Source organism: Eimeria necatrix, genomic scaffold, assembly GCF_000499385.1.
Source record: "Eimeria necatrix Houghton genomic scaffold, Enh_scaff1262, whole genome shotgun sequence".
NCBI lineage: Eukaryota > Apicomplexa > Conoidasida > Eucoccidiorida > Eimeriidae > Eimeria > Eimeria necatrix.
The window spans coordinates 1-9,255 of NW_013652028.1; the positions used below are offsets into that span (position 1 = coordinate 1).

A 9,255-nucleotide genomic window follows, 5' to 3' on the forward strand; every position below is an offset into this window, starting at 1 on the left:
TCCCCCCGCTGCTGCTGCTGCTGCTGCTGCTGCTGCTGCTGCTGCTGCTGCTGCTTGGGGTCCGGGAGGCAGTAAGCCGAAGTGAGGGCGTCTTCGTAAAGCAGCGGGGGATCGTACATGACAACGATCCCAGCATTTTGATTTCGGTGGAGAGTTTGGATTCTCTGGAGAGAAGAAAGGCCCAGGAGCACGCTGCTGCTGCTGCTGCCGCTGCTGCTGTCGTGCTGCAGCTGCTGCTGCCGCCAGCCCCGCAGCCCCAGCGACAGACACAGCAGCAGCAGCGCAGCAGCCCCACACCCCACACTCAGCCACATGGCCCAGTCCAGGGCCCGCTCGCTGGCCTGCAGCACTTGAGCGGAAGCAGCTTTTACAGAACTCCGGGCCTTTTTGAAGCTGCTGCGAGCAGCAGCAGCACTTTCTCCGAGGCCCTGCAGCAGCACGGAGCTCGAGCGCTGCCCGGGGGGCCCCTCCTGCTGCTGCTGCTGCTGCTGCTGCGCAGAACGGGCTCCGGGGGGCCCCGGGGGGCCCCCGGGGGCCCCGGGGGCCCCTGCTGCTGCTGCGCGGGGGGCCCCCGGGCTGGGGGGGCCCCCGGGGGGCCCCCCGGGGGGGCCCCCCTCCGGAGGGTACTGCCCCTCCCGCAGCCCACTCGCCTCCGAAAAGCCCTCGGGGTCCGCCCCCGCGAAGGGCCCCTCGGGGGCCTCGGAGGGCCCCGGGAAAAAGCTGCTGCTGGGGGCCCCGTACTCGCCGGGGGGCCCCTGGGGGGCCCCCGGGGGGCCCCCGGGGGCCCCCAGCGGGCCCTCCGAGGGGCCCCCCGGCCCCCCCTCGCGGCCCTCCACCTCGATGTAGTGCGGACTCGGGTCTGCGCGCGAACTGGGCATTGTTGCACGCAGCAGCAGCAGCAGCAGCAGCAGCAGCAGCAGCAGCAGCAGCAGGAGCAGCAGGAGCAGCAAGGCGCTTTGCAGGCTAAAAAGGAAAGCTACGAAAAGCCGAAATAAAGCTAAGACCGATTGCAGTTCAAGAGTTGTGCAACTGAGAGTTGTTGTGGCGGCTGCAGCGCAAACGGCTGCGCAGCAGCAGCACTGCCGCGCGCCGCTGCTGCCCTGCAGCACCTGCTGCTGCTGCTGCTGCTGCTGCTGCTGCGCCTTTCCGCGTGTCAGCTAAGTTGAAACTTGAATTTTAATTCTTTTTTTGACTCTAAAATTCACGAAGTTCAATGGGGACGAAGACGCGAGAGCTTCCGCCCGCTCGCGGCGCCTCCGCGCAGGCTGAGACCACTGGACAGGCAAGGAACGCCGCGCGAACCCTCACGCGACGCTCAAATCGCGGAAACCTCGCGCGAAAAGGACTTTTTTGAATAACAATTGAATTATGTCACATTTTAATTCCACGAAACGCGAGAAAAACCGGAAAAAACGCCGCGGATCGAGCCGCGTTCCGCGGCGCGCCGCGAGTGACCTGGCTGCGAAAGACACTTGCAAATAGCGGGATTCAACTGCACTTCGAAATAAAGATTTGAATGAAATGTTTGAAATGCAAAAACGGAAAGTTTCCAACTATTCAAGTTTCGCGTTCCTGCTGTGCTGTGCGTACACCCGAGCGCCGCCAGTGCGCACGCAAGTTCAACTTGAACAGCTCCCGATCCTTCACTTAGAGCTTTTGCAATAATTTCAGAATGGAAGATCTTCACTTTTCTTGCCTTTTAAAGGCTCTTTTCTTTTCACTTTTCCTTTTTCCGTCGCTTTCTTCCTGCGAGCCGCTCGGGAAAAATGAGCTCGCGGAGCCCGCGGCGGCCGGCCTGCCGCTTTCGCGCTTCGCGCAGGCCAGAGGTACTCCGATCTTCAGTTAATTATTTCATTTATTTCTTTTATTTCCTTTATTATCACTTCTTTTATTTCTTTCATTTCTTTTATTTCAAAAACTCGTTTTAAATCCCCCGGGTTGGCTGCAGAGCGCTTTCTCGGCGCCGTCGCCAGGGGGGCCCTGACTGGAGCCCTCGGGACTTTGGCAGGGGCCCCCGTGGCCGGGATGGGAGCAGCAGCGGGGCTTCCCGCTGCTGCTGCTGCTGCTGCTCCTGCTGCTGCTCCTGCTGCAGCAGCAGGCGTTCCTGCTGCAGCTCCGGAAGCTGCTGCTGCTGCTGCAGCAGCAGGGGTGCCGCCAGTGGACCTGGACGCGATCGTGAGGGTTTTGGAAAGGCGCTTCAAGTTGCCGCCGCGTCGAAACCCCAAACCCTAAACCCTAAACCCTAAACCCTAAACCCTCGCGCTTCAGGCCGCAGACCAGGAGGCGCTGGACGAGGAAATCGAAAAGAGTAATTCCGCTCAAAACAAAAACTCTTTTATTTTTATTTATTTGTTTTATTTATTTGTTTTTTTGCAGCAACAAAACTCGGAAACAAACTCAAAGAAGCTGTTGATGTAATTTTCCAAACTCAAAAATAATTCTTTTTTTCAGTTTCCCAAACTCCATTTGCTTCCAGATGCTGTCCGCAGCCACTCAGTCCCACGTCCGCAAGGTGCGCCTCCTGCTGCTGCTGCTGCTGCTGCTGCTGCTGCTGCAGCTGCAGCTGCTGCTGCTGCTGCTGCAGTTTGTTGACTTGAATCCGCGGAAAAGACGGGTTCTTTTAATTTTCGATTTCGGAGTTACTTCTGAGGGTTTTAATAATTAAATGCACTTCTTTTGGCCTCATTTTTGCTGCTCTTTGCTGCACTTTTGCTGCTGTTTGCTGCACTTTTTGCTGCTGTTTGCTGCTCTTTTGCTGCTGTTTGCTGCACTTTTGCTGCTGTTTTGCTGCTCTTTTTGCTGTTTGCAAATTACTTTTGCTGCTCAGGGAGTGGACTACTCGGCCTCAGTGCTGCAGCCGCCGCCGCCGCCCGAAGCGCAAACGGTAATTTGGAAAGCAGCAGCAGCAGCAGCAGCAGCAGCTGCAGCAGCAGCAACTTGCACAGGGCCTGGAGCTGGCGGCAGCAGCAGCTCGTGGGTCTTCGAGGCTGCATGCGAGCTGAAGCTGAATAAAATGGAACAAAATAAACGATTTTAATTCATTTAATTTATTTAATTCAATTAATTTAATTAATTTAATTTATTTATTTTAATTGTTTCTCTTTTCCAGCTCAAGACTCGCAGTACACCGCGCCGGTGATCATTTTGCTGCCGCCGGAGCCGACGCCCACGTGGGTGGAACTTGAAAATGGAATTTGAAAAAAAATGTCAAAAAGACCCAAAAACCGAATTTATAGATCAAAAAAACAAAATAAATTCGAAAATTCCACTTTTAATTTCCCAAAATGCTTTTATTTTGCTGCTTTCCAGAGAAAAACTGGAATTTGCAAGAGCCGTGGCTTGCCTCGGAAAGCTGAACTCCCCCGAAATGCGGGAGGCCCGGAGCGCCGAGTTGGCGGAAATGGCCGCAATAAAAGGAAAGACGAAGTCCGAGTTGCAAAGAGAAGTCGAAGAAACCAAAGAAGAACTTTCCAAAGTACTTGCTGCTGCTGCTGCTGCTGCTGCTGCTGCTGCTGCTGCTGCTGCTGCTGCTGCTGCTGCGGGTGTTGGTGTTGCTGCGGGGCGCCGTTTGCCGGACTTTCTGCTGCTCTTTTTCTCTTCTTTTGGATTTCTTGTTTTTGCTTTTAAATGGCTAGACTAGAACCTGCTGCTGCTGCTGCTGCAGCAGCAGCAGCAGCAGCAGCAGGTTGTAGTCTTCGTGAAGTTCCTTTTTCTCCTTGTGCTGCAGTCTTTTGAATTTAAATTCTTTAAATTAATTTCCTAAAGTGCCACTTTTGCTGCTGCTCCCAAACTGCTGCCTCCGCTGCTGCTGCGTCTTCTGCTGCTCATCCTCTTCGCCTGAAAACACGAAATGCATGAAATGAATCCCAGCAATTTGATGCATTTGATCAACTTAATTTAATTAATTAAATTAAATTAAATTAAATTAATTAAATTAAATTAAATTAATTAATTACTTCTTCGCACTTCAGAGCAAAGCCGACAGAAGAAGAGTTCAGCAAGAGCTGCGGCAAGTGGCTTCGAACGCCATCGAGGGCTCTGCGGTGAGAGTTGAATTTCTTTTCATTTTATTTTTAATTTATTTTAATTAATTTAATTATTTAATTAATTTAATTAATTTAATTTATTTAATTCATTTGCTTCTTTTTGGAAGCTAAAGAGCCACTGCTGCTTTGTTGCGGAAAGTGAATGTCTTTTGCTGCACTTTTGGTTTTAAATTTGAACTTTATAAATTTTTAACAAAACAAATAATAAAAAAGGCAGCAAAAAAAGGCACTTTGCTGCTTGTTTGCTGCTGCTGAAGCAGCACTTCTTGCTGCAGCTGCTGCTGCTGCGCTGCAGCAAAACTTTGAATTGCTTTCCCACTTTTGCTGCTGCTGCAGTCCCAGGCCGACGTTTTGTTTCTCAAACACGACTTGCAACTGGCTGACGAGAAGATAACAATTTATTTGGACAAGTTGACTCGGCTGGAGCAGAAGCTTTCGCGGCTGCAGCAGCAGCAGCAGCAGCAGCAGCAAGCAGCAGCAGCGGAGGAGGCAGAGGCCGAGGAGGAGCAGCAGCAAGAATTCGAAAAACCCAAAAAGACAAAAAAACAAAAAAAGAAATCCAGAAGACTTCAGGAAAAAGCTGCGAAGCAAAAAGACAGAAAAAATAAAACTGCAGCAAAACCCGCCAAGAAAGCCGAAAAGGCCAAACCCGCAGCAGCAGTGAGCAGCAAACCCAACTTCTTCATTTAATTTAATTTAATTTAATTTAATTTAATTTAATTTTATTTTATTTTATTTAATTTTATTTCAGATGCAAAAGAAAGCTGCAGCAGAGAAGAAAAGCAAGAAGCAGCCTTTCTTTGCGCAAGTAGAAGAAGCGCAAGGGCAGCAGCTGCTCCCGCAGGAGCAGCAGCAGCAGCAGCAGCAGCAGCAGCAGCCACAGCAGCAGCAGCAGCAGCCACAGCAGCAGCAGCAGCAGCCACAGCAGCAGCAGCCGCAACAACCGCAGCAGCAGCAGCAGACCCCCACTCCCCCCCAGCAGCCGCAGCCGCAGCAGCAGCAGACCCCCACTCCCCCCCAGCTGCAGCAGCAGCAGCGGACCACCACTCCTCCGCAGCTGCAGCAGCAGCAGCAGCAGCAGCAGCAGCAGCAGCAGCAGCAGAGCCTCACTCCCCAGCAGGCGCAGCAGCAAATAGAGTACCAGTACCACCTGCAGCAAATGCAGCTCGAGACGCAGCGGCAGCAGCAGCAGCAGCTGCTGGCTCAAGCAGCAAATATTCCAACAGAAAAAGCCCCTCCCAGCTGGTTCTCGAAGCGCCGCAGAAATGCAGAGTGAAGCAGCAGCAAACAGTCCCAGTAGCAGCAGCAGCAGCAGCTGCTGCTGCTGCTGTTGCTCCTACAGTGCTGCAGTAGCAGCAGCAATGGCGCCGTCGTGCTGCTCTTTGTGCTGCTGCTGCTCAAAAGCTCTACATGCAGCAGCAGCAGCAGCAGCAGCAGCAGCAGCAGCAGCAGCAGCAGATGGTTGCTGCAGAAGCGACTGCGTCTCTTTTTTCTTCCTGCCGACTCAGTTTTAATTCATCACTATTTATTATTTATTATTTATTTATTATTATTATTTTATTATTATTTATTTATATATTATTTATTTATTATTATTAATTTATTATTATTTATTTTTTGTTTTTATTTTCTTTTAAATTTCTTTTGAAGTTTCCCAGAAAGCCCCAAAATAGTTTGCGCGCAGCCGTTCTTTCCATCATAATAAATAAATTCAAATTTGTTTAATTTCATTTAAATTTATTTAAATTAAATTAAATTAAATTAAATTAAATTAAGTTTAAATTTATTTAAATTAAATTAAATTTAAATTGAATTAAATTTAAATTGAATTAAATTCATTTAAATTTATTTAAATTCATTTATATTTATTTATAATCATTCAAATTGAATTAAATTGAATTTAATTTAAATCGGATTAAATTTAAATTGAATTAAATGGATTTAAATTGAATTAAATGGATTTAAATTGAATTATTTGGATTCAAATGGATTTAAATTGAATTAAATCTGTTTAAATGGAAATAAATCTATTAAATTGAATTAAATTTATTATATTGAATTAAATTTATTTAAAGTGAATTAAATTTATTTAAAGTGAATTAAATTTATTTAAATGGATTTAAATTGAGTCAAACTGAATCAAATCGATTCAAATTGAATTAAACTGATTAAAATCTATTTAAATAAATAAAAGTTGGTTTAAATTGTCCAAAACTTGTTTAAATTTATTTAAATTTAAATAAATTAAAACTGGTTTAAGTAAACTTAAATTGAATTAAATTCACTAAAACTTGTTTAAATAAATTTAAATTGATTAAAACTTGTTTAAATAGATTTAAATTGAATTAAATTTGTTAAAACTTGTTTAAATAGATTTAAATTATTTAAACTTGTTTAAATTGAACTAAATTGTTTAAAACTTGTTTAAACAGATTTAAATTGACTAAAACTTGTTTTAATAAATTGAAGTTTGTTTAAATTGACTAAAACTCGTTTAACTAGAATTAAATGGATTAAAACTTGTTTAAAATGATTTAAATAGAATTAAACAGATTTAAATAGACTTAAAGATTATTAAATTAATTAAAAATCGTTTAAACAGATTTAAAAAGAATCAAATGGACTAAAACTCGTTTAAACAGATCTAAACAGATTTAAATAGATTTAAATAGATTTAAATAGACTTAAATAGAATCAAATAGACTAAAATTGGTTTAAATAGAATTAAATAGATTTGAATAGATTTAAATAGAATAAAGAGAATCAAAATGACTAGAACTGTTTAAATAATTAAATAGATTTAACAGATTTAAATAGGATTAAAAAGAATTAAAATGAATCAAAATGACTAAAACTGTTTAAATAGATTTAAATATATTTAAACAGATTTAAATAAAATAAAAAAGAATAAAACGAATCAAAATGAATCAAAAGGACTAAAACTGTTCAAAGAATTAAATAGATTTAAATAGATTTAAATATAATTAAAAAGAATTAAAAACAATTAAATAGAATCAAAATGACTAAACTTCGTTTAAATAGATTTAAATACATTTAAATAGAATTAAAAAGAATCAAATGGACTAAAACTGGTTCGAATAGATTTAAACAGGTTTAAATAGATTTAAACAGATTTAAATAGAATAAAAAAAAATTAAAAACAATTAAATGGAATCAAAAGGACTAAAACTGTTTGAAGAATTAAACAGATTTAAATAGATTTAAATTGAATTAAAAGGAATCAAAATGACTAAAACTCGTTTAAATAGATTTAAATACATTTAAACAGATTTAATCGAATAAAAAAGAATAAAAAGAATCAAAAAGAATCAAAAGGACTAAAACTGTTTAAAGAATTATTAAAGTTGGTCGAAAGAAAAGAAAAAAAGAAGTTTTTGGAGTCGGCGGAATTTGGACTCTAAAAAGTTGGGGTGTACAGACAGCTGCGCGCAGTGGGCGACTTGAAATCCTGAATTGCATTTATTAAACATTTGAATCATTTTTGAATCATTTTTGAATTATTTTTGAATTATTTGAATTATTTTTGAATTATTTTTGAATTATTTTTGAATTAATTCATTTAATGCGAACTAAATCGTCAAACCAAATTGTCCGAGCTGCGTATACACCTGAAGAGCCAAACGGAGGCAGCGGCTGCAGCGGGGGAGCTGTACATACACCGCAGCGCCCGCCCGCCTCCGCCACATTTCCTTTCATTTATTTGCATTATTTTGCATTTATTTGCATTTATTTGCATTTATTTTGCATTATTTTGCAATTATTTTGCAATTAATTCCCTCGCGAGACTAAATGGAATTAAATTTGAAGTCCACTTCAAATGAGGCCCCTGCGGTGTACAGACAGCTCAAGTGCTTGCAGATAATCCGTTCCGCGGCCCAGGTGTACAGACACTTCAAATCGTCAGCTGCTTCCTCTTTCTCCGCTGCTGCTGCTGCTGCTGCTGCTGCTTCTGCAAGCTGCCCCTAGGCGTTAAACTAGAAAATAAAAAGGCGCCTTCGCTGCTGCTGCTGCTGCTGCTGCAGCAGCAGCAGCAGCAGCAGTATCTCGACGCCCCTGCCTCGCGCGGCGCTGGGACTTGCTGCAGCTGCTGCTGCTGCTCCGCAGCAGCAGCAGCAGCAGCAGCAGCAGCAGCAGCGGTCAGGCGTCGGGGAGCATCTCGTCGACCTGGTTGCGTTTTGCTGCTGCTGCTGCAGTGTACTCGTGCGCAGGCCCGCAAAGAATGTGCAGCAAATTATAAGCGTCTTCGAAGTGGCGGCCCGCGAGCCGCAGCCGGCTGTCTCGACAGCTGCTGCGCTGCTGCTGTCGAGACACCAGAACGTCCCCCAACTCTTCGTGCAGCCACGCCAGCGAGTAAGAAGCCACCGGCATCACCTGCAGCAGCAGCAGCAGCAGCAGCAGCAGCAGCAGCAGCAGCAGCAGCAGCAGCAGCAGCAGCAGCAGTAGTAGTGGTAGCGCAGAAACAATTAAAAACGGAATTAAAAACAATTAAAAATGGAATTAAAAACGGAAGAAAGAGCCGATTAAAAAGAACCAAAAGCCTCAAAAAGGAAGAAAAGGAATCAACCTAACCCAAACCCTAAACCCTAAACCCTAAACCCTAAAAAACAAAACTCACTGCATTCACGTATTCCAGGCGGCGCAGCTGATGCGTGTAAGCAGCTTCATAATCCCCGCAGGCTCTGTAGCCCTCAAACAGAATCGTGTCCAGCTGCAGCAAACCCCAAACCCTAAACCCTAAACCCTTAAAAACCCTAAACCCTAAACCCTAGAATCTAAAAGCCAGCGCGACAGCCGCCACCACCACCACCACCACTGCAGCAGCAGCAGCTGCGCTGCTGCTGCAGCAGCAGCTGCGCTGCTGCTGCTGCTGCTGCTGCGGTGGCACTGCAGCAGCAGCAGCAGCTGCGCTGCTGCTGCTGCTGCTGCTGCTGCTGCTGCTGCTGCTGCTGCTGCCCCTCCCCCCCGCTGCTGCTGCTGCTGCTGCTGCTGCTGCTGCTGCTGCTGCTGCTTGCCTGGAAAAGGACCCAGTGCTGGGTGAAGACCCTGGAGGCTTGTTCAAACACCATTTCAGCGTCTGGCAAATCCTCTTTGGTGGTTTCTTCCAACCTTTCGATGTACGCCTTTTCAAAACCCTCGTACTCCCCAATCGTCTCCGCCCCAGCCACAAACCCGCACACAGTGCATGCAA

General features: G+C 45.1%; 3 protein-coding genes across 3 annotated transcripts; 1 reads left to right on the top strand and 2 right to left on the bottom strand.

Annotated features, from left to right (window-relative positions):
* ENH_00008920 (hypothetical protein) lies at nt 1-878 on the bottom strand (the record flags this gene model as incomplete). Its single annotated transcript, XM_013578709.1, has 1 exon — nt 1-878. A coding segment is annotated over one exon (878 nt), but the record flags the coding sequence as incomplete, so codon positions are not given.
* Nucleotides 879-1,672: 794 nt separating this feature from the next.
* Nucleotides 1,673-5,322, top strand: ENH_00008930 (tropomyosin 1 alpha chain, putative; the record flags this gene model as incomplete). The annotated part of the gene is made up of 7 exons (XM_013578710.1): nt 1,673-1,826; nt 1,949-2,175; nt 2,377-2,414; nt 3,310-3,475; nt 3,972-4,043; nt 4,383-4,706; nt 4,798-5,322. 7 exons carry the CDS (start codon nt 1,673-1,675, stop codon nt 5,320-5,322), a joined length of 1,506 nt encoding a protein of 501 aa, XP_013434164.1.
* A 2,882-nt stretch (nt 5,323-8,204) lies between these two features.
* Nucleotides 8,205-9,133, bottom strand: ENH_00008940 (hypothetical protein, conserved; the record flags this gene model as incomplete). Its single annotated transcript, XM_013578711.1, has 3 exons — nt 8,205-8,438; nt 8,683-8,775; nt 9,131-9,133. The coding sequence occupies 3 exons, from the start codon at nt 9,131-9,133 to the stop codon at nt 8,205-8,207; spliced, it is 330 nt and encodes a 109-aa protein (XP_013434165.1).
* Between the last annotated feature and the right edge of the window lie 122 nt (nt 9,134-9,255).